This window comes from Empidonax traillii, unplaced genomic scaffold (genome assembly GCF_003031625.1).
Source record: "Empidonax traillii isolate 1590-97213 ecotype Southwest subspecies unplaced genomic scaffold, ASM303162v1 scaffold1177:size161349, whole genome shotgun sequence".
NCBI lineage: Eukaryota > Metazoa > Chordata > Aves > Passeriformes > Tyrannidae > Empidonax > Empidonax traillii.
In genome coordinates this window covers 23,409-48,282 of record NW_020956370.1, presented here as the reverse complement: position 1 = coordinate 48,282, position 24,874 = coordinate 23,409, and the positions used below count along the sequence as shown (strand labels likewise).

General features: G+C 42.7%; 1 protein-coding gene across 1 annotated transcript in view; it reads left to right on the top strand.

Annotated features, from left to right (window-relative positions):
• The window catches only part of LOC114069071 (fatty acyl-CoA reductase 1-like), a gene marked incomplete at its 3' end in the record, with an annotated part of 96,528 nt that overhangs the window by 48,250 nt on the left and 23,404 nt on the right, over positions 1-24,874 (top strand). The window contains exon 2 of the mRNA XM_027905613.1: positions 4,359-4,584. Within this exon, the coding sequence (XP_027761414.1) occupies positions 4,396-4,584 (189 nt within the window). The remainder of the gene's footprint in view (positions 1-4,358; positions 4,585-24,874) is intronic.

Below are 24,874 nucleotides of genomic sequence, written 5' to 3'. Positions count from 1 at the left end.
GGCTCTGCTCTGGGACTCTGAGGCCACAGCACGCTCCATTGCTTCCAGATGTCCCGGGGCTAAAAATAAGCTGTGAAATCTCCGAGGCAGATCCTGGTGCTCAAACAAAACCTTGACATCCATATAAAGCATCTCAGATGGCAGAGCCTGCATGACTAATGTTACCTGCACACACCTAAGATCCCATTGTGAATTGATGGATGCTGTGAGAGCCCTTGTTTCTAGTGCCAGCACATAAATGAAACATATATAGATGATTATTGAATTTTTTTTTCTTTTCAATTTTTGTTCTTTAAGTGTGGAATGGAGCGTTTTGTTGCTCCATAGGAGGTGGTGGTAACACTGTTCCTGCCTCTGCATACCATGTGCATGCTGTCCTTGGATTATACTGGTCTGCTTCAAGCCATACAATTGCTGTATATTCATTGGCACTGGAGGAAAATTGCTCATTGTTCGTGGATCCACCTCTGCTGTCCACAAAAGTGAAAAGATCAGGTTGTTCCTGCTACAGTCCAATTTGTGGGATTATTTATTTGCTGATGATTAAACTAACAACAAGTGCTTTCAGGCAAAGAGCACGCATCAGGAAGAATTGCTTTTATGTATTTTAATTACATGCCTAGTTTGTGGAGTCTCTGTCACACATCCTGGGGCAAAATGTAAAAGAGAAAATAATTATATGAAGATGCATTGTTCAGGCATCCCCAGTGTTCAGTCCATTTTAAACTCATAAAATAATTAATAGACTGAAGAAGCAAATTGATGAGACTGAAATAGTCTGTGGCTACTTTATATTGCTTTTGTCTGATCTCAGCTGTGCAAGTTCTCTGAAGCAACAGAGGAATTTTTCTTTCTGTGCATGTCCCAGTTTAATTATGACTCTTCCAGAATCCTGATTAAAGAAAACTGCCTTATGTATGATTGGATATTTGCACCCAAGATTAAAAATTTATTTTTGGAGAAATAGCCAAAAGTTGTTTAGTCTTAAAGGACTCTCTTTCTGTCTTGTAGCTTTGTTTCAAAAAATGTTATTTGCCATTAATTGTAATTTTTAGTTTTGAGTTGAATTGGGCTACTTGAATTGGGCTTCAGGAAACTCTAGTGTGGGCTTTTCTCCACAGTTCAGTGGCTTTCTCTCCACAGAGAGGACCCTTAGGCTATGAAATTGTCTTTATCCTCCTTTACCTCAGAGTAAGGGTCAGCTCACAGCAATTGCTGACCGTGGTTCACCAGTTCTACCAGGCGCTTAATCCCTTGCAGTTTAATTGACTGGGAAATAGTCCATGTACAGTATTGACTGAGCTTTCATTAAAATTAAAAGTGAAGTATAACCTTACTCCAGGAAACAATTTTCGTTCCTTTGACTGAGTGTAGAAAAGCCAAAAAGGCGTGCATAGAGTTCTCTGTGTTTTGAAGGAGACATCCAAAGGGTCAGGTGAGCAGGCATTTCTTGGATCACACCCTTTAACCTCAGAAATCTTCTGGTTTCTTAAAGTCTCCATAGCTTCTGCAGTACTTCCTTTACAAAGACCAAAATCAATTAAAACAGGGAAGAATAAATCACACTCCTGAAAATACAAAAGAACCCAAAGATAGTTCTAAAAAATAAAAAAGTCAAGACTAAGTTGAAAAGAAAATTTTAGCCATGCTGAATATAAACTGGAAAGTTTATATCAAACTGCCTTTGATTTTGGAACCTAGTAAAAACCTCTTTAAATTTGCTTGGGCAGTGGAGATTCAGGGATCTGTCTGATCATATCAAATTGCAGCATTCTGGCTCTTGTGTCGTGATCTGGAAACATCAATTTGTTTGTGCACATTAAACAAATACACAGATATTCTTTCCTGATACTTATCGTGGCATCAGATGGGTACAAGATTTTTGTGTTTTTTTCTAAAGCTCACTTAGGAAAGGGAAAAATAAATGTACTGCATGGAGACACAAATCTGATCCCTTAAGAGGCAAACATCATCTCATTCTTCATAGCCTTTTATTGTGGCCCTGAGCAACTGGATCCAACTCTGAAACTTGCCCTACTAACTGTGTGCTTCCTCACTTGGACTCATTTGCTACAGAAAATAGAAAGGATGTGATTTCTCTTCCTTTTTAACCCTGCAGGGTCAAGCCAAGAATCAAGAGGAAAAGCAGATTGGCCTTAGAAGTTCCTTTTTTTCAGTGGCTGTGTTTGGTGCTTCCATTTTCATCATACCAGAATAGCTGGGGAGATAAAAAATCGATTCCCCAGCTTCATGGAATCAAACCTTCAAAGTGGTTTCAACCTAGATGGGGAAAAAATGTCAGTTATATGTGTGTGGCCCTTGCCAGAAACACAGAACAAATTGAGGCTGCATAGTTAATTTTAGGGGCCCTGTCAAGGAGTGTGATTTATTTGTTTTGCTATTCCAGCAGGCGTTGAACATCTGGCCAAAACAGATGAAGCCCCTTTTGGATAACTTTAAAACAGATAACCCGAATGAAACAACATAATAATTGGATGTCCACGTGTGGAAACCTTTAACAGTTTGTTTTGCGCAGTTATCTACACCTATAGGGCAAAGCAGAAATGTTTAGTGATGCAGGTGGGAAATGCTCTCTGCTCCCCAGGTGTGGGAAGGAGGGGAATTCCTGTGAAACACTGTAGTAATCTCCAAGTTTGGGGTGCAAAGTGCTTTCTAAATGTATCTTTTTTTCCTAGCAGCATATTAGGTGAGGTTAGGAAGATAAGATCTTCTGAATATGAATTTGAAGTAAGCATCCAGTGGCTGGAAGTCTTATATTTTATCTTTTTGTTTCCTGATGTTCAGTAGATTTTGTATGGTCTCTACTGACTAAGGACTTCCTAATTTTTCTACGTTTCAGGGCATGTGTCATGACAAATTTCTTAAGTCTTTTGTAATTTCCATCTTATCTGGCTAAACCACCAGCTACTTCTGGCCCTACACACCCTTTCACAGACTGCCAGGTTCTGCAAGTTCCTGTCTTCCAGTTTTTCCCAACCTGAATGTGATGTGACATTCTGTTATAAATAAGTTCATTATCTAAGAGTTTAACCTGTTTGTTGAACTTCCCAAGCGGCCAGCTCTTTAATAAGAACAGGTTTTTAATAGGCCTAGGTGGACCTTCTGTGTTCATTTAAATTATAATCTAGACCATATCTGAAAGTAGGCTAATACCCAAATCCACTGAGCCACAATACCCACAGCTCTTAGTTCGTAAAATTGTGTCCCTCAGAAGTTATTCTGCTTGACCCACTTCCTAAATCAGATTTCTACACCTGATGATTTGTTTTGGACAAAGAAATTTGGGGATTTTCATCTGTTTGATGTGAAGTGCTATGGTCCCAGGCAGTACTGGGAAAGAAGAAGAACAGTGTCTGTATGAAGGCTTGTGGTTTTTTTCTCTAAGCTGGACACTTCGCTGTGCCCCAGTGGTTTACTAGGCTTCAAAAATGCAAAAGGTTTGGTGAAAACGGGGGCTCTTAGAAGACTGCAAAAATGCAACAAATGCAGTATTTCAGTTTTGATGTGTTTGCATTTCACTAGCGTGCTAGTTCACTCATGCTGAGAAACTTGAAATGGCCAACAGTGAAGCTTCTACAGGAGGAAGAGAAGTTTTTCTGGGGTGCCTGAAGTTGTTCTGGCTCTTGAATGCTTGATTGGCCTTGTTCTACTGTTCTTGTTTCTTTTGGTTTCAAATTCAGAAGGCTTTTTTTTTTCAAAACAAAAGCATTTAGTGGTACTTTTCATGAGCCTTTCTCTTGCAGTGTAAGTGCTTTACTCTTGCTGTGATCTGCAGCACTTCAAAAACAGGAGTTGTTTTGCTTCCATTGCACTAATAGGGAGAGGGGCTTTTCTAAGAGGATTCAGTCCAGCCTTGTTTGTCATTTAAGCAACTTAAGAGTTCGAGTCAGGATGGCTGGGGTCATACAGGCCTGAAACCATTGCATCTAATTAAAATCCTTAACTGGGACACTTCACTGGGGGGGAGCCTGGTCATGCCAGCCCCGTTATTTAGTTCAGGCAACCTGAACTCCAGAGAGAGCTGCATGGCTGCCACTTCACCGTGTAGGAGATAAATACCCTTCAGCTCCGTGTGGAGCATCTCCTGCTGGGAGTCTTGGACAGCAGGAGCTGTGTTGGAGACTGCTGTTTGCAGCTATGGTGTCACAGGGAGGACAAGGCTGAGCCTGGGGTTTTTTTAAGCTTCTCAGGTTTTTGCTGTATATTTTCATATTAAAGACTTTTTAAAAAAAAATAAATCATCTTTAAAATTGCCGTTGACGAAGGTGAGCTGCCGCAGGTGACCAGAAAGGTTGTCCCCAAAGCCCTTAAAAGCCCTTATTTCTTCATCTTCTCAGGTACCTGCTGCAGGAAAGGACAGGACAAGACAGCACCATGTCTGCAGTCTCAGCTTATTACAATGGGAAGACCGTTCTTATCACGGGAGCGACGGGTTTCGTGGGCAAAGTGCTGGTGGAAAAACTCCTGCGCTCCAGCCCGGAGGTGAAGGCAGTTTATATTCTTGTCAGGCCAAAGGCAGGACAATCAATGCAAGAGAGGGTGGCCAACATGTTGAAATGCAAGGTAAGAAGTTTCTGTGGTTTATTCTAGAGTCTGGTCTGAAATCCATTTGGGTGGAGCACAGGACTCCCGTTTTACTCAATTCATGAAGAACCAAGTTCTGCTGTAGCTGTTGTGTGTTTTTGCTGTGTCTAAAACAACAACAAAAAAATCTTACATTAATGAACCTGGGTCTGATTTTGATAGGTAATGCAGCATTTTACACTGTAATGTTGTAATCTTTCTACTTCCTTTTTGCATTGCTGTTTGGTGAGAGTTTTCTTTGTCTAAAGTGTGTTACCGTCCCAAATTTCATTTCTGCAAGAAGAGCAGCATTTTGCATTCATAAACTCTGTTCCTTCCCCCTCCTTTTATAAAGCCTAACGTGTGAGCATTAGCATTCAAAAATAAAACTTGAGTGTGAGCCCATCACACCCTGCTCCTCACCCTTATTGGAAAATTAAAATAACTTCACAGGATAAAGCCTCGTGGCTGCATTGCTGCAGTACAGAAGGGCATCTGCCATCTTCTCTGTCAGCTCCAGCTTAACCTCACTTAGCAAGGGATAAAACACTGCTGCATTTGGAAAGGGTGTTTTCCAGAGATGTTTCCAGTAGAACACAAAGGCTGAACAGCAGAACCTGTGTGACTTCCACCCACGTCGCTTGATTCTGCAGAGCTTTTCGTTTGCCATCCTGGTGGGGAAATCCAGATTTCCAGTGGCAAGAACAATGTCAAAAAGTCCTTTGCTATATTTAATGTAGAAATTTATAAGGAGACACTGCTAGACCAGTTCTCTAGAGTGGACTTGGCCCGAGGACCTCAAGACTCTTGGATCCTCAGGCTTTTAGGCCAGTGGTGAGGTTGTGGACTTGCTCAGACTCCTCCAGCTTTGGTAAGTGCCAGAGTTCAAGCTCATGCTTAATGCTAGTGTGACTCTGTACAGAGCTGATGTGAAATGAGAGGAAGGGACAGATCTGGTCCTAGCAGGCAAGGAATTACTTGGAATTAATCTGAGAAATGTCAACATATTTTTAGAAGTATTGGCCTGTAAGTTTGAACAAGACTTGACTGGAAGAATAGTCCTCCTCCTTCTACAGAAGTTAGAGGTAAAATAGGACTGTAGATAACTTTGAGATAAGAATGACTGGGAGAAAAAAAATGCATTTTTTTCTTTTAATGTTTTGAGGCAGCAAGCTAGAAAAGATCTTATGTCTGTCCAAGAACAGAGTTCGATTATTTTTGGTGTGTTTTTAACGGAGGGTAGGTTGCTTTCATGTTCAAGAAAATTCGTGACATAAAAGGAAGCAATCCCATTGGTTGTTTTGTGCAAGTCTCTCATGGAATGGTTTAGGTTCGAAAAGACCCTGAAGATCTTTAAGTCCAGTGTTTAAGCCAACACTGCTGAGTCCACCACTAAACCCTGCCCTGAAGTGCCACATCCACATGGCTTTAAATTCCTCTAGGGAGGGTGATTCAACCACTGCTCTTGGCAGCCTGTGCCAGTGCTTGACAACCCTTTTGGAGAAGATTTTCTCCCTAATGTCCAGTCTAAACCTTCCCTGGTTCAGCTTGTGGCTTCTTGTGCTGTCACTCGTTCCCTCACCTGGCTCCTCGCTCCTGTCAGGGAGTTGTGGAGAGCAAGCAGGTCCCCCCTGAGCCTCCTCTTCTCCAGGCTAAACATCCCCAGCTCCCTCAGCTGCTCCTCACAGGACTTGTGCTCCAGACCCTTCCCCAGCTCCATCCCCTTCCCTGGACACACTCCAATGTCTTTCTGGTAGTGAGGGCTCCAGAGCTGGACACAGAACTTAGGATGTGGCTTACCAGTGCCGAGCCCAGAGGGACAATCACTGCCCTGGAATTGCCAAACCTAATTATTTGTCAAGACCTGTATAAGCTTTGTTTGCATTTTATGTATAAATACCACTGGCTTATCTCTCCAGTTGGCCAGCACAGCTTGGTGATGGTGTTAGCTCTAGGTGAGGCTCCCTTGGAGCTGTTTTATTGTTGCGGCTGTACCAGATTGCACCCATTTTCCTTCTCAGCATGTGTCAGCAGTTTTAGGCATGCCAACAGCAAACAGGACTTGATGACCTCTCCTTGAACCTTTGACTGCTTCAAGGGCTGTTTCAGATGAGCAAAAGGAGGAGGCAGGTCTCTAATTTAGGTTGCTGCAGACTTAGAGTTAGAAAAACTCTAAGGGTGCATTCACAAGTCTTCCAGATCCTCTCAAGGAAGGAGCTGTTTTTTGTGATGCTGATCTTTTTAAAGTAACTAAAAAATTCTTGCCTAAGGCATAAACCCTGCTCTTCAGAGGTGTTTTCCTTGTGAAAATGTTGACAGCCTTTGAGATTTATTTTTCTAGTAATGAAACTCTTGATTCCACTAACTGTTAATTTCGTGGCAGATGAAGAGGGCAAAAAATACAATTCTTAAAATTTTTGCAGATTGTTTCCAGTTGAGTTTGCTGTATGTCTTTAACCCATAGAATGGGTCATTCACAATCTAGAGATTGCCCTTTCATTTACAGTTGTGGTTTGCATTCTCCAGTTTTGGGAAATCACAGAATCAGCTGGGTTGGAAAAGTCCTCTGAGGTCATTGGGTCCAACCTTCGACCTAACACCATTTTGTCAGCTAGATTCTGTGATTCTGTGATTCATTTTACATTTAGTTTTGATCTACTATCATCCTCTGGAATTTCTTGTTTTCACACCCACCAGGGCAGTATTCCAGGAACCAGAGAAACAGAGAAAAACAGGTTGCCAACTTCTGAATATTCTAGACAAAGAGATAAAATGAGTGTTTGGGATGAAGTAAGATGAAAGCAGACAGATAGATTGGCCAGAATTAGTTACAGTGCATCACGTTTGGGCGCTTCAGGTAAGGTCCTCTGGGCACTCCTGATTTTTGGTAGTACTTACAAAGATTTTGAAAGAACTTGCCTAGAACTTTTGATCTCTCTTCGTGTATCTCTGTGAAATTTTTGTGGCTTTTGTCATTACATCTACAGGGGTTTAAACTCTGAGGTGTCACATTTGTGAGCTGTCTTGTTCACAGTGTGTGTATGTGATTGTGCTGGAAGATGACTCCTGTTAAATAGAAAAGCAACTGTAAGTTACAAAAGGGTGATGTGGTGTGAAGGAGCAAAATAGCTGAGTTTGTGCTTCTCAGTGTTTTTTATGTTTCAACTTCTGAATCCAACATGAAGAGTAAAATACAAAAAATAGGTTGGTTGTAAATCAGAATTCTCTGTCTGTGTTCTGCAGCTGCACAGACAGCTTTGAAATGTAATGCTGGTTTGCTCAGATCTTGTTAAATTAGTTTTACATGTGGATGCATTATTGCATTAATAGGAAACATGTAATGAGCAGATACTCAATTATCTCAGCATCAAATCCAAAATGAGCATGTGCACTGAGGAACATGTGGTGACCTTGCCTATTTCTGAAAGGAGATGTTCTATTTTCCAGCAGCAGGTCCCTAAGGGAATCAAGCTATTACCCTGTGCTTAATGAAATGCCATGTCTGCGTTGCACAGAGCGCAGATGTTACACAAAAAAAACCCCAACAAAATTTCAGTAGTGGCTGCAGCCTGCAGATGTGGATCACGAGGCAAAGCTTGACAGTGCTTGTTTAATCGTTAGTTGATGGGAGGTGTGTGTTTATCAGAGGTAGGGAATTGTTTCAAGGAGTAATTCTTGTTGTCTGATCCCTCTGTGCGCAGGAATAGGCAGGAATGCTTGGAGGGGTTGTCTCAGGTTCCCTGGAGAACAGTTATGGGCTGATGCTGAGTCACTGATTGTGGCTTTCCCGTTGTCCCTGGGAGAGCAGAGCATTTTCCATGCCCTGCATACACTGAACCAAGGCTGCTACTGCTGCTGCTGCCAGCCTGTTTCTCAGATCTGTTTGTTCAGTGCTCCTAATCAGAAAGATGAGTCAAAGTGGGGAGTGGAAAAGGCTCTTATTAGTGTTTCTGATAATTCAGAATAAAAATGGGGAGGCTGTGAAGCCACTGAAAATGGGGAGTGGGGTGTGACCAGAAATACATCAAAGTGCTGCTGCTTTTTCCCGTTGTCCAGCCACAGCAACCCTTATAGTTACAGTGGATGGTACAGACTGACCTTCTCTTTCCTGCAGAGCTTTGTCTGGAACTGCACATTAGGATGGGACTGACCAACTGGGAACAGCAGATGCTTAGTGCTATCAGATACCTCTTCAGTATTTCCTTGACAAGTGTGCTATATCAGCAAACATACAGCAAGACCCTCTGTTAGCCCTATAAATGTCACCAAATCACGCCAGATTTATCTTTTCCCACCTCCTTTGACTCTCCCTCTCTCTGCTCCCCTCACTCATGGCTCTTGCTCATCACCTTAAGCAGTAAAAGTTCTCCAAGGCAAACCAGCACAGCATCACTCCATGTGAATCCCCTCACTCTGACTCTGCAGTGGTGCACGTACCTCAATCAGAGTAATGAGATTTTTAGGTTGATGGAACGGGATCCCACTTGCTCAGTAAGAGGTCTGGAAACTGCTAATTGGAGTGAAACAGAGCTGAAGGTGTTTTCTGCTTTATTGCTTGTTTAGATTTGCCTCGCTTTTGTGAGTAAATTAGCAGAAATAACTCTGGTACTTGTGTACCAAAGGAACAAATCTGTCATTTTAACAAAAACTAGTTTCTTACTTGACCCTCTGATTTGGAAACCACGTTGTAGGGAGGAGTTACATCTCCAGGGTGGTATCTGACATGAGTGTGGGCAAGATTCTTAAAGCAGCCTCTTCCTCTTTCCTGAGCTACCACTAAACTGTTCCTTGTTTCATTTCAGTTCTTTCTGTTCTCCAATTTGTGTTTCTGTTGCAAGACTGGTATGCCAGACAGAGATTTAGAATTCCTTTACGCCCTCCCCGAGTTGATCAGGGAATGCATTCAGAGTTACGGATTTAGAACAACCCTAAATCTTCGTGGCTGTGTCTGTTTTGTCATGCTGATATGTGACCAGTGACAGCATTAGAAATAAGTCTGATTTCCTGTACATAATGTGTATATTTATATATATTTCCAGTGTGTGTCTGGTGATTCTGATTCATCTTGGTGCCCGTTTGCAGACTGGTGTAGAAGTGTTCAAAATGGAGCATCTTAGATCAGCAGTCCTCATGGGAGAGGTATCCCACTCTCTTTATCATCTTCGTGGCCCCTCACTGGCCTTGCACCAGTATGTCCAGCTCTTGTGCTGGGGATCCCACAACTGGACTCTGCTTCCCCCACCAGGGAGGGTTAATCATTTTGGCAGTGCTAATTGGCGGGCTGATCAGTTCTGAAGGGCACTCTATTAACTGCCTTTACAGAGGCAGAGAAAGGAGATTCCATAGGCCAGGACTGAAATTATATATTTTTTTTTCTGTCTGTATGTGTTTGAAGCACAAGTAAGTTATAGAATTATAGAGCCATAGAATCAGTTATGATGGAAAGGACTCTTAGGATCTTGGAGTCCAGCTATTAACTTGACACTCCCTCAAACATCAGTCTCTGATCCCTTACAGATGAATTCTGTGGTGTTACCAGCATGGTTCCTGCTGGTCTCGCCCCTTAAAAGCAGAACTCACAGTACTGGGAGCTCTAGGAAGGATTATGACCTGATCCTGTGACACGTTGTCTTTTATTACAACAAGAAACGCTGCTGAAACCCAGACAAGCCTTGGGGATGCAGGTCACGGGCTCTGCCAGGGGGTGCAGAGTTCAAACCTCAGTTTTATCACTGCCAAGGAGGGGTCACGGCGCGGTGCTCTGTCTTTGCAAACTGCCTTCCATGCCTCAGCTCCTGGGGGTGTTCACAGCAGGAAAGTCAACTTGTGTTTCTTTTTTAAAATAGACTGCAGTTTTCAGTTGTTTTTTTTTTTTCCCGTTCTGCATAGGCACAACAGTAAAACACAGTGAAATGAGGGATGTTTAATTGACCTACAGTTGTAAATGAAAAACAAGAACACAGGGCTACATGAAACTTGTAGGGGGTTGATGTTTTCTGTCTCCATGTCTTTCTGCACACATACCCACTTCATTCAGAATGAAACATAAAAGCTGCCCTTCATTTTTTATCTTTACTTCTTCATTTCATGCAACCTGTCCTTGGCCTGAACTGGAATCACAGTAAACCACCAGATTTCAAAAGGGGTTTTTTTTGTTGTTATTGTTTTGTTTTATTTTATTTATTTATTTATTTATTTTTATTCACTTGTGGTTTTTTTTTCCTTAAAATCTACTTCGTGATGTCAAGTAGATCATGATCTACAGAGGAACAGTTCCAGAGGAGAATACAGAGCCTCAAATATAAGCGTTCCAGAAAAATCCCTCTAGCCAATTATATGCTGATGCATGTGTTGTTAATGCCATACAGTTAAAAAAAAAACTGAAAAGGAGAAATTTCTCAGTTTCACATTAGATAAATAGCAAGAGACTTATGCACATGTTCGAACATAAATATTTGGTTATTCTGCTAAATTTGTGAAGATCTTGTGCAGTTCTTTGAGAACTCTGAGGGTCAGAGACTTCATTTCATCCAAGGAACAAACTTCTCATACCAAACTGTTCTCTGCAGCCCAGTTAATACACACACAGTTGTATACACACAAATGAACACAGGCATATCTTTCAGGCCATTTTTGTTTTATTTAATGGGGGGTATCCCAAGGGATTTGTGTCTCAGTGACAATGTCTGCAGTGAAGATTCTGGCAGCTGCTAAATGACAAAATAAAGGTTCAGCCCTTGAAGCAAATGAGCAGGCAGTACCTTGAGAATAATGCAATTTAAAAAAAAAATAATCAAAAGTAAGATCTTCTCTTGTCGCTAGCAGCTTAGAGTTGCAGTTAGGCTGCATTTGCTGCTGTCTGTAAAATGATATGCATTTTTAGTGCAGCGATATTTTGGGACACTTGTAGCCTGTAACTTGACAATATTTTTTCTGTAATGTGCAAGGGTGTCGTACAGAAGAAGGAGGGAATCTCAAACCAGGGAGTTAGCAAACTAAGATTGCAGCTGAGCCACAGCTTTAAAGGATCTTCACAACATTGCTTGAATTTGCATTTGTGCCGACACGTTCTCTGGTTTGCAGCCAAGGCCCAGTTCTGGAATCTTGTGGCATTTTCAATTAGCTTTGGTTGGATATCTCATAAAGGGTGGATTTCAAAGAGATGATGGGCCCAAATAAGTAGTTTATAGTTGACCTTATATATATATAGTTGACATGGCACTGTTTTGGATTTTCTTTTTGCTCTGGATAATTTTGCTTCTTATATTAAAAACGCATATTTGAGTTTGATTTCACTGTCAGTAGTTAAACTTCAGATGATAGCAATTTAAACATAGTAAAAAGTATTTGATACAGGGATGCAAATGCAGTTAATCACTCTTCTGTAACTGGGAAACCAACACTGTCTGATTTCAACCTGAAATTTCTTATCCTTGGAGGATAAGAAACCAGTTTTGGGTTTGGAAGCTACCAAACCCAGTAAGTAATTGTTTTACTGGCACTGCTGACTTTTATCCACCTTTCATTGCACATGTGATTCCAGCCTAAGCTTGACCTTGTGTGTCAAGCTGGAAATGGAAATAGTATCCTAATGTCAGATTTTCGATTCTCTAATCCACAAAAATCACTTTTATGCTGGTCAGATCTCTCCATCCAGAAAGTCATCCGTTTTTTTGGACGTTGGGCTCCTTGCCAGGAGAAGGCTTTCAGCATCACCACCACTTGCTGCCTGTGTATCCTGAGAGGGAAAAGTCAAGGAAGTGAGAGAGGGATGGTGGAGCTCAGCATGGCATTTTCAAACAGAACAGGAAAAGTACAAAGAGCAGTGAAGAGAAAAGCTCTGCCCCACAGGCTCGAGAGCTGACATCAGTAGCAGAAATCACAGCAGCTTTTGCTGGCAGCAAGGCCAGGGAGCAGCATCATTAGAGAAGTCCTGTTGGGCATCCTTTGAAACCCCCCAGTTTCTCCTGTATCCTGGTTTTCCGCTCAGGCACACGGGAGAGCTGAGCTTTCAGGCAGCTGCACAGCGCGCTTTGTGTTCCCAGTTTTGCCAAGTGACCCGTTCACCAACGAGGCCTTCAGCAAACATGTTTCTGAACAATGTTTGTCGTTTTGCTGGAGCCTGGCACTTGGCTCTTGACGTGTGCGAGTTGGCACGATTCCTTTTTGGGCTGTTGCACTTTCAGAACCGCTCTGGACACCGACAGAGCTGCTCGTGTACCACAAAGCTCATCTTGCAGGCTCGGGATCTTTGCTTGGCACTGGGGCTGGATGAGGACAGCTGACCTCAGACAACCTCTGAGGGCCTGTAAATCACGGTCAGGAGTCAGGGCTTATCTGTGTCCAAGATGGGTTGGCAGTGGACCTGTCAGTCAGCACCCAGAGAGCAGAATTTCTGTTCCATCACTCAACAAAATAGAAAGTTTAACTCACGTTTCATCCTTCATATCTGATTTTATTACATTCTATCCCCAGCTACTCCTGCCGTTTTTTTTCTTAAAGGAAGCTTTTCTGTTTTCCTGAATTTAACCCTGGCCTTCCTTACCTGTGTTTTTCCTTATCTGGCTGCTGACTACAACTTAATGGTGGATGCTATGACCAGTTTTGTGTGGGAAGACCTCACAGATAAAGTCTGTTATGAACAAAATATGGCAGTTTAAGAAGAAATCCTAAACACAGGGAGCAGAGGGTTTAATCTTCTCTTTCTGACTTCCCAGTCAAACCCCTCAGACCTGATCACTGTATAAAAGTTGGCTGAAGGTCACCTTCAAATGCAGTTTACTCTGGTTTTATTACATTTACCAAAGCCATTAGGACCTCCAGGGATATTAGGGAGAATGCTTTAAAAATGCTTGAAAAACTGTGAAGTTCTGACTTGCATTCACAAATCAAAATGTCTGAATTGTGCCAAGGAACTCAAGTGTGAAAATTGGGTTCTGGTAATTTTCTGGGGTCTTGCATTATGCCTTTTGTTTTCTTTTAATGGAGCTGAGGGCGGGGGTGTTCTTAGTGTTAGCCTGTCGTAAATTAATTTTTTACTTCTTGAAAGAAAAACTGCTGGGGAGAAACAGCTCCTGCATTCGTAGTCAGTGCCTGCACCAAGATTTAAAAGCAGGGGCTGAGCTTGGTGTGCTCAGGTGGGACTTCTGGGCACTGCTGCAGTATAAATAGCAAATATTAATAACAAATACAAACACTGACATGTTTCTTGTTTAAAAGCCAAACAAACCTTTGATACTAACTCTGTGTGTGCATTTGATCTGTATTATTTTGAGTTTTCTTCTCGTCTTTCTTGCCTGCTCTTCCAGTTGTCTCCTTTTGTTGCCATCTCCAATGTGGGGTTTCATACCTTAGTTTAGGGATGAGGTCTCACATTTTGGTTTTGTGTCTTCAAAACACTAAAATCTGTTTTCGAGCCTTCATTCTACTGCAAAGCTCAGCAAAACTGGGCTCCAGGCTGGGCATTATTGAACATTACAATTATGTGCTACACCATGAGTATTTCATCTGCATAATCAAATTTTTATGGTGAACAGTCAGTATCTTCCTGGTAGGGGGTTAAAAAATTCCCTCCCTCCGCCCCGAAATATTTTTTGGCAAAGAAATGTGGGCAAGGACAAGCAAAATGCACTTTTTTTGTTGAATTACCTTGATTGCTTTGGTGGAGCTCCAACACCAGGATCCTAAAAAGAGGGAAAAATAATCCCCCAATCCCAATACTTTGATATGACCTCTTCTAAAGTAACAATTCACATTTTGGGGGGTGGGGGGAAAGGGGGGCAGTTGTTTGGGTTTTTTAAACTACTTCATATTTTTTTTAAAAAAAATTGTAGAATTAGAACTCAAAATTACAGCAAAAAATTTCTAGTCAGTTGGCAATTTTTTCCATTAGATGGAAAGTTTCCCCTTTAGATCAAGCAAGGATTAAAATTTTATAGGTTCTCTTTTTGCTAGCGCATTCATCTTGAAAAATCACGTGTCTAGAGGGCTCTTTACTGGTCTGTATATTAGTGTGTATATATATCTGTATATTAGTTTATACTAATGCTTTATTTATTAAAGATGTAGAAAAATCTGCTAACACACATGCACTGTGAGCAGGTGTGGTTAGATTCCTCACTCTAAACTTTCATGATCTTTTCCACATCTCAGTCTGACCTCTTCAGACTCTTTTAGAAGTCCTTGCTTTGATCTGCAGGGAGTTGATTTTATTAGAACTGTGTGTGTGTGTTTTGCAGCAAATTTCTTTGCCACAGGGGCAAAGAGGGCATGAAAAACTCTGCATTCCTTTTATTTGGGAAGCCTCCAGGCTTTCTGGGTTCTAGAGGACACTTAAGGCTGGAGAAAGGCAAATGCTGTCAGAAAGGGCAAGAGGGACAACTCAGGCAGCTGCAGCCCAGACAGTGTCACTTCTGTCCCTGAAAAAAAAACCATGGAGGGAGTTCTTTGACGCATTTCTAGGGACATTCTAATATTTTTTAGCCTAGTATACCTGATCCTGTGAAAGCTGGGTGTCTGCTGCACGTCCTGAGTGCTGATATTGCTTGGTTTTGTTTCATCATGAGTAGAAATACAGACTGTAATCAAAGCCAATAGGCTAGTTTTGGTAGCAATGCCCAAAGGGCATCAGGACTCTGTACACTGTAGCCTGAATAGCAAAGAAATGCAGAATAAATCAAGTTTACTGCAGTTCAGAATTGTTAATGTAGTGCCTGTATGATTTTGATGGAGCTCTATCAGTGGAGAGTCCCTGAGCCTTTAGGGAATGGTAATTAGATCATTCCCTGTCAGATTTTTTCCATGGGCACAGTACACTGAGTGAGAGGACAGTAACCATTCTTAGCAGCACAGAGACCTTGAGCTTCACTAGGGCATGGAAGCAGTAAATCATTTTGTCATCCTTCCAAAATTCTGCCTTTCCATCCTTCCTTTTGAAGCTTGGAAGATTATCACCTCACAGATGCAGAAATGGGGGGAATTAGAGGAAAATCATAGAATAGTTTCAGCTGGAGCAGACTTTAGAGATCATCTTGTTCCAACCCCCCTGCCATGGGCAGGGACACCTTCCACTAGCCCAAGTTGCTCAGAGCTCTGTCAACCTGGCCTTGAACATTTCCAGGGGTGGGGCAGCCACAACCTCCCTGGGCAACCTGTTCCAGTGCCTCACTACCCTCACAGGAAGTCCCTTCCCTTTAGGAAGCAAAGTCCTTTATTCCTTACTGTTCTAAATGTCTTTTCTTCCTCTCAGCATAGTACACATCCCTTTCTCCCAAATGCCTGCCCTTTTCCTAAAGTATTTGCTCTCCTTTTCTCATGTAAAGTAGTTTTCTGTGTCCCTTTCTTTCTGAGACCTGGGCAACTGCTCTAGAAACCTATTTCTTGCCTCCCTTTTCATCCTTCTCTTTTAGTTTCTTTTTTAATTGCTGTGGTTTGGATTTGCCTAACCTGTGTGAACGAGTTATCTCCTTTGTTTGTGTCTTATTTCACTCACCTGAATGCCATAATATTAATCTGAGAGACCTTGGCGGTCCTGTGAGGAAAGAAAAAGAGAACTAAACTTGTAAAATTCATGGCCTTATAGAACAGAAAGCAACAAAGCAGCAGGTTAAGTGCGAAGCTGAAGTGCACTGCAGGTATAGCAGCCACGTAACCAGAATAACGCTGTGTGGTTTGGGATCAGTCCAGCTGGGAAAATTTCCCAGCAGAACTTCCTCCCAGCAGTATCTTGATATGCTGGGCTAACCCCACCTCTGCCTGTGCCTTCCTGGAAGGTGGTGTGTGTCTCCACGATGAGAAGTTGTAGTCACAGAGATACAGATCAGTCATTGAGGTGCTTGGTGGAGACAGTTCTCAGTTTTTCTCATCAGGCAGCTGATATGTTCCAAAGGTTATCATTTTACAGGGAGCCTTGACAGGGAAGGTGTTGCCCTCAGATCGTTGTCTTATCGAAGAGGGATGTATTTAATGTTTATTGCTGTAAAATATTAACCGTAAATAAATAGTGGAGCTCGTTGATGGGCCTGCTCCATCTCCTGAGGGACACTGCCAACACACTCATATCTCAGAGTGCCACGCTGAGAACCGAAATGCATAAAATAAGTGAACCTGTGTAATGTTCACTGTGAACTGAGCGGATTTTGCTGCAGGCTTTGAGCAAAATGACAGCTTTTTATTTCTCTAGCGATTTCGGCGTCGATCAGAGTCGAACTATCGTACTGCTCTTGTGCTACCCACAGGTTTTTCATGATATTGGAGCACCCCCACCTAGTTTAGTTCAGGAGGGAAAGCTGAGCCCTTTGTGTTTATCCCAGGTAATCCAAAATTGTGGCTGTCTAAAGGGAAAATTCGCAGAGTTAAACATCACTCTGTAGGAATCAAGGAGGCCATTTCACAGGGCCAGGTTCAGCACCTGTGTTTGTGCTTTTTACACAAGCAGGGCATGGATTACTCCAATTTTGAGGCTTGTAGGCCTCAGTCATCACCCAGTTATTAACACAGATCACAGTCCTTAATGACTGATTGCCATAATCATTGCTGGGTGCATGTGCTGAAGGAGTCCTGAAAATAGGATGGAAGGACGCTGGAGATGTTGTGCATGGCCAAGAAGAGAAATTTTGAGCTTTTTTTAATCACACAGGTACTATCCAAAGCAGAGGAGGGTGTTCACTGGGGTGCAATTTAGATGGAAAGAGAGGAGCAGAGAAAGCAGTTGCTGGGGCAATTGCAGTGCAAGGCACTCGTGGAAAAGAGCATATTGCAGTCCAGTAGCTGTTAAACAAAAAAGCCCCCAAAAATACCCTCTTGTATGTCCACATTTTACGACTGAAACAGCTCAACAGGGAGATTGGGTGTTCTGTGGGCAGAAGTGGGTCCTAGAAATCTTCTCTAATGCCTGAAACCTGTTATTAATAGTCTTTAAAAAGAGCAATACCAGCCTTCTGCCACTGCAGCAGTTTTGGAACAGGGAAAGCAGGTGCAAAAATATTGCAGTCTGAGCTCATGGGAATGTCCTGGGAGGAAGAGAGGGGTCCAGTCTCCTTCCACCTGGGAAGGGGAGCCTTTTCCTTGCCAAGGCACGAAGCAAGAGCGAGCAGAAACATGAGTAAGGACAGAAGCAGAAACAGCAGCAGTGATGTTATCTTTGGGTCTGTGTAATTTCATTAAGCACTACGAGCAAGGCTTCATTTCTGCGTTCATGAAAATAGCCAGCTGCCTTCTCTTCCTCTGTAGCAATCACTTCCTTGGTAAGAAACAAAGCCAGGAAGGTTCCAGACCGAGGCACTGTGCCTGTGGGGCTGGGATTTATTTTCTCCTCTGTATCTGCACTCCAGTGTGTATTGCCTCATCTTCAAAGAGCAGTGACATTAGCAGTTGATTTTCTGCGGTCCTTGTCATCTCTGATACTTTGATTTTTGGAAGATGCAGGTATTCTAAAGGGTTATAAAGTTTCATTTTGGTTTTCAGAATGTGTTTGTATTCTTGTAAAAGGACAGTGTGGGAGCCCATCTGCTTGTTAGGGATAAATAATAATAAAATTGTAGGTTATCTCCAGCAGATCTTTGTCAACACTGTGCAGGTGTGTACATATACAAACCTGCATGTCACGTTTTAAATTAATTCAAATAACTCCGTGTCATTTATTCTCCTTTAGTCACTGCTACTGCTTTGTCTCTCTTTTGGGGAGACTCTTTGGAAAATAGTGATTATTTTGCATGGATTAAGAAAGCCTTCCCCCTGTATTAGCACATATTTCAGTAGGGGAGACCGGATGATAAAAGGAATCAAACTGATGGACCCAGGAACAAAGGAAATCGTGGGCTTTGACAGTCAACCTGTAACCTCCACCAATAATAGCTAGAAATGTTTCCTTGGAAACCAGGCTGAAAACCAAATTCTCTCATATTAAATTTTCAGTTTAACTGAGAAGCCAATTGTATGTGATGTTAACTCTCCATGTGTGCCATTGTGTATTTTAAATAGCAGGGAATAACCTGAAGTAGGTGCACATAAATGGGGGCATGTTTCTGTGTTCCTGTGAATCTGTACGTTGGTTTTGATTCAAAGGTGAACATTTCCCCGCTGACAGTAGGAGAAAGCAAATAATTTAGTCAAAAGTCCCAACTTTCACACAGAAGTACCTGCTGTGAAATTGCCCTTTGTGTGGACAGAATCAGTTGCAGAAGAAACGCATTGGGGTGTGATTTGACAAAATAAAATGTAAGGTTGGTTTTCCTTTTGGAGGTTCCAGAAAGATATTTTAGGGAATGTAGTTAATTCCATCTTTATTTCATTTGCCAGTGTCTGCTTCAGTCACATCAGTCACTCCTTGGTCCCTCTCAGATGTGTCCTCTGAGGACACTTTTCACCACTTTTATTTAGATGAAACCCCTGCATCACCAAGTGGCAGTTTCCACGTTTCCTACCTGTGCTGTCTCTCTGGACACATTAGGAATGCTCCTGATCAGAGCTGGTCAAAAGCAGTTTCTGTTGAGGGGGGAAAAAGGTATGGAGAGCAAAGCAGTTATTTGTACCCTTTGTCTTGGTAAGCTTGGAGCTGAAATTCGTCTGTCAAATGGCAGCTCTCAGGAAAGAAACACCTATTTAAGGAAGGCATATGACCTCTTAAAGGACTTTAAAATATCCAGGTTCCCCTTCCAGTTCTTCTGTTGCTTCGTTATGTGACCTTGGGTAGGTCTCTTCAAATCTATGTGTTTGTTTCCTGCTCTGAAAAATTACATGGCTCTTCTTTATAAAGAAGGAAAAGGCTACGTAATAGGTATTAATGAAATACTTAATCAAAAAACCTATTGGCAATCCAAAATACATGTCTGGAGACCTTTAGTTACCCTTCTGCCTCAGATCTAATGTGGGAGGTTGAGGGACATTTAATCAGTGCCATTCCCTGGCCACTCATACAACTTAGAGACCGTCCTCTCTCAATTTGCTTTTTCTGGGCTGGGCACCTGTAGAAGCAGTGAGATCCTTGGAATGCAGATGCTCTCGAGGAAAGCAGTCAGCTTTGTGTGCCTTGCTGCAGATTGTTCAGGTAACTAATAGATGCTCAAATCCCTGGCATCAGGGGAATCAGCAGAACATGAAACCAGAGTGGCGAAAGACATCTGTGCTAAAAATAAATAAACCCAAAATAAGATAAGCTCAGTGGTCAGGAAAGGGAACAGGCAGGGAAAGGAAAAGCAAGTTCAGCATTGAAGAAGGAAAGGGTATGTTGCTAAGGAGTAACTAGATTTTAAAGTTAATTATGTATGATGTTTAGTCAATTAAATGAGGCCTGAAGCTGTACTAAACATTTGTATGGCTAAAAATACATATTACAAGTAAAATATGTATAGATAGATAATGTTGTAAATGAAACATTTAAATCAGTACTTTCCTTCTATAAAGCCATGATGAGACCTGACTGGGAAGATGTGATTTCCCAGCTGCCTGATGCAGATTTACATCTTTTCTTTGAAACATCTCTTGTAGCTCCTGTCGGATGGTGGGCAAGAACAAATACATCTCAGGCCTGCTGCTGCACAGTAGTTCTTGTGCCCCTGGATAATTTCTCTGCCTACACCTTGTTTTGTGCTCTGCTTAATTTACTCAGCAGTCCTTTTCCCTGCTTTTGTTTCATGTTCATTCTAACAGCAAGGCAAGATGCGTTTTGGCTCCAAAGGCACAGCCGAGCCCGTGCACTGGGAAGGTGCCAGAGCTGCTGAGCTGCAGCACTGAAGGGAGGGAGTGCCAAGACGTGCCATTTCTATTCTGAAAGCTTTAACATTTTGTTAGAAGAGATTAGATTTCCTCTAAGGCCAGCAGCACACCTCCAGGGAGTTGGTTCAGCAGGTCACTGAATGAAAAGGCTGTGCAGGTAAGGTGGAAGAGAAGTGCTGTCTCTTCGGTAGGATCCCCTTTAATCTGAAAAAAAGCAATTCCCTTTCTCACTCCTTCCCAGTTTCTTTTCTGTTTGAGGCATGGCATGTGTTTACTCACACTCTCTCACTGCAGTTTGGCAATTTGTCTTCTCTCTTCGGTGACAGAGCTGAAGGTGACAGCTACCCAGGGTGCACTTATCCTGGAACACAGGCTAAACTCCAGCTCCTCGTCTGCCGACATCCTGCACTTGGAATGAGCCCCCCAAGATAAGGCCCCCACTTTATTCTTCATTGCTATTCTTTGGCAGGTGGAATGGATTTGATGTGAGGTGATACCTTCACAATAGGTCTGTTAGCTCTTTCGGTTTAATCTGATTAAACTCTCCCAGACACCTACTTAGGGAAGGTAGACAGGATGAGTCTGAGTCAGAAAGATTAGGTGACTCTTGCACGATCAGGAGAAGGTTAGAGGAGGCAGAGGCAGGAATTTGAGGGGCACCATGGGCACATGAACAGACTCAATGAAATCAGGCATCAGGCTGTGAGAGGGGATGAAGGGCTGGCACAACATCATTCAGTTGCTCCTCGTTCCCACTTCTCGCACAGGTCCTGACCTTTTGGAACTGTAGCAGGAGAATGGGAATCAGCAGTCAGTGTGGAGGAGGGAGCTGAAGCTGATAAATCCGTGTCTAAACCCCCAGGTCAGTGTGTTAAACTCTGGGCCAGCCAGCCTCCCTAACTTCAGTTGGCTACAGGGAAACCTTCCACATGAACTTCCACGTTAGAAAAGATAAGAGCTGGAATACATGGTGTGATCAGGCTGTCTCCATTATTCATGAAGGGGAAAACAATCAAAACTCTGTACTGTCTCTCCTAAATGTTTCTCAGGTGACTGACAAGCAGAAGTTGGACAGGTTTCCTCCTTTGTTGCTTGTGATTTTACCACTGTGGCTCAGAGCATCATTTCTAGGATGAAATTTTGACTGGGAGGGAAGGGTAGACAGGTTCATTTCCCCCTCCAGCCAGTCCTTGAGCAATGGGGTGTTGCATGTAAATGCTTCATAGTAATTATGAAGAAAGAGAGGAGTTCTTGTGTTGCCTCCCAGGGGACTCGTGTCACACAGCTTGTTACAGTCGTTTTCTTTCCTAATGGAAGAAACTGGTTGTGGGCGTAATTCTGCCACGGTGTGTGGGAGGGAAATCTTGGGGAACAGATGGTTCTTGGTGAACAGACTCCAGTGACTAAGACCCGACTCTCAAAAAAGAATTAATCTATCAAGCTGATTTGCTGATGAACAGAAATAGGGAAAAATAACCATAATATAAACACCAGAACGCACCGTGAAGCGAAGGCTGCCTGTTGGGTGTGTTGCATGCTTGACAGTGGTGTTTCTCCCTGGTAAGGAAATTGCTTTTTAATAGCTCTCTTATGGGAGGGATTCTCTTAAGCTGTTTCTTTTTAAAATGCTGATGTGTTTATCATTGAGCAACAAGAGGGCAGAAAACCAGGCACTCAAAACTCCCAGTGGAAAAAAAAAAAAAAAAAAAAGAATTCCCAGCAGTAGGAAGAGTTTTGCATCTACAGATTCATGTCTGCCTGCTTGAAGGTGGTGTGGGGAACCACTGGGAGTTTCTGATGGAGATGAGTTTGTGCACAGAAAGATTTCAGAAAACATCACCCTGTAGACCCACCAATATGTGCAGTCAGAATAGACAGATTCTCCAGTTAAGCTCATTTCAGTCCCCTCACACTTGTACCTTAAAGGCCATGGTTTAATTATCGGCACTGATAACGACTTCCCTGACCAATACAGAGCAATCTCTGACACCGGGTTGCTGAGTGGGTGGATTAAAGTCTCTCCCTGGTGGAAGAGGTTTTCCCCTGGAAAAGAAGCACCCAGGACTGTGGGCTATTGCTCAGTCATGAGTAATCTCTTAAGAGCTCCTTGCCAGCCATTTGATACGTTGGTGTTGCATTTTCAGGGCATTTAGCAATCCCACCAGCTGAGAATTAGATAAGCAGCATCTCAATTTTACCAGCGTGAGGACAGAAAGCGGGTAAATTAAGTGGTCCTTTCTTATGTGGCAGTATTTTTTCAGGACTCATTTGATTGCTATATTGACTAAAATGCAATTTTAGGTCTATTAGGCCTGCAGACCCAGCACAGCTCAGGGGAGATTATTTTAAAGTCCGTATCCACAGTGAACTTTTCAGTTTAGAGCTGACTGCAATGTAGTGGGAAATTCTCAAATACTAAAAATGTAGCAGACAAGGCAGAGTTTCACATGGGTTTAACAGAAGCAGTGCTAAGCAGTCTGAGACTTGATTCTCCTTCCCTTGGGCATTACAGTAAGAAATGTCCATTTTTTAAATAAATGACTATGTGCATCTGAACCATTTTTAGCTATGTGATAATACTGAACTTCAGGGCTAAAGGCTAAATGCATACAAAACATCCTGCAGTAATGTTTCAGACTTGGCATCTGGCCTGGTAAAATCACATCTTAAACTGGCAAGGCCCTTTTTGAGCAGCATGCAAGGAAATGCACATCTCCACAGCTGCAACCCCAGCTGTAGATTAGCATCCCTTTGGAAGTGGGCTTTAATCCTGGAGCTGATCTCCTGAGCTTCTGTTTCTGTAGTGGCACAGTGCTGATCTCCACACCTCACAGGGCACAGATGGCTTCAGCACTGTCAATGTTGCATATTAGCTGTCATTTCTCTTGGTTTGGAGAGTGATGATCAGATATTATTATATAAATTTTCAGGAGATGCTGTAGGAGGGAAGGAAACACAGTGTTTTGGAGATTCATCTCTCTTCCAGTCCAAAAGGGAAGAAGATATTCTTGGTTTAAGTACGTTTTTACTCTCTCTGAATTAGGCAAAACTGAAGTGCTCTGAGTGATGAATTGAGTGAATGATGGGAAGATAATAGCTGTGCCATTGTCCCTGGAGAGAAGGTGCCAAAACTGAATGCTGGGGTGAGCTGCCATAAAATGTTCAGTTGTAAGGAAAATTGCATGGACTAGGATTTTCATGGTTCTTTCCTCAGAGCCCCACTCACCTGGTGAGTTAAAACCCTTTTGCTGTAAAAATAAGCCTGAAAGCAGCATCTGCCTGAAGTCAGAGGGGTCCACATGGGAGATACCTGGCCATTAGCGTGGATGCTGCTGGAGAATACAAGAAGACACAAGTTGGGCACCCCAAATAGCTGCTCAGGGGATCAAAACTTGTGGGTGGCACGTGGGGTCCCAAAGAGGTGGAAATTTAAGTGATGTTGCAGTACCAGAAGAGGGTCCTACAAAACAAAAACACAGGGGAAGGTGGAGGACCAGCAGAGTTTGAGAGTCCCTCCATCCCAGCTGTGACTTCAGTGGGGGAAGATCCACTCATGCTGCTGTGGTTCCCTCAGGCTGACAGGAATGACATCATGAAACTATTCCAGACTCTCCTTTAGATCCTAATCCACCAGTGAGCTTACAATTTTCCTGTACAAGTGTGAGGAACAGAAGTGTGGAGAGCTGAGCACAGAAAATCAGAGAATGCAAAGATCAGTCTGGTTTCCTCATTCTGTTACAAGTGCTTTGGAGCCTGCGAGTTACAGGTGTCATTTGATGGGAGGATGGAGACAGACTGGTTTGCTGGGAGTCTGAGCGTCCATCTGGAGGTGGGGTGAAGGCTGTCCCTGCTGATTGATGCATAGGGCTGGTTTTTCAGGCTGGTGAGCCAAAGAGGGGGGACACGTTATGTTACTTTCCGAGCCTGACTCTCCCCTTCAGGTTCCAGGCTTGAGGCATAACTGAATTAAGATGTTATGATGTTTTTAAATTAAGCAATGCTCTACTGAGAGGCTAACAGAGCAATTAAAAGGTACTTAATCTAAAAGCACACACAACTATGAAGCTACTACTTACCATTCATTACGAATCACACCCAACTACTGTTGAATTCTAATTTTATCTCCCCTTGCCACTGTAAGTCTGTCTCTTCTTTTTCCACTCTCATAGTTCAATCTGGGAAATCGATGGGCTGCCTCTACTGACTATAGCAGAGCAGGTGGAGAAATTAGTTGTGCTCCCGCCAGTTAAATATGAAGTTAAAAGCAAGTAGAATCTGCAGAACATTGTGTCTTTCCTGCTTGTGAAACCACAGGGTGGGACGAGAGGTGCATTTCGGTGCAGGGGGTTGGTTGAGGGTATGTTCTGTTTGTTCTGCTCCTTCTGCTGTTTTGTTGTTTTGTTTTTTTTTTTTTTTCCAATGGTGGATTAAAGGCATTAAGGGAATTTATAACCTCTTGGCACTTGGGCCAAGGACACGGGCTCATTACCGCTAATCCCCGCTCAGACAGATGGGGAGGCTCTTGTGTACAAACAACTTTTTGTTTGTTGTTCATGGAGTGGTGTTCACAGAATCC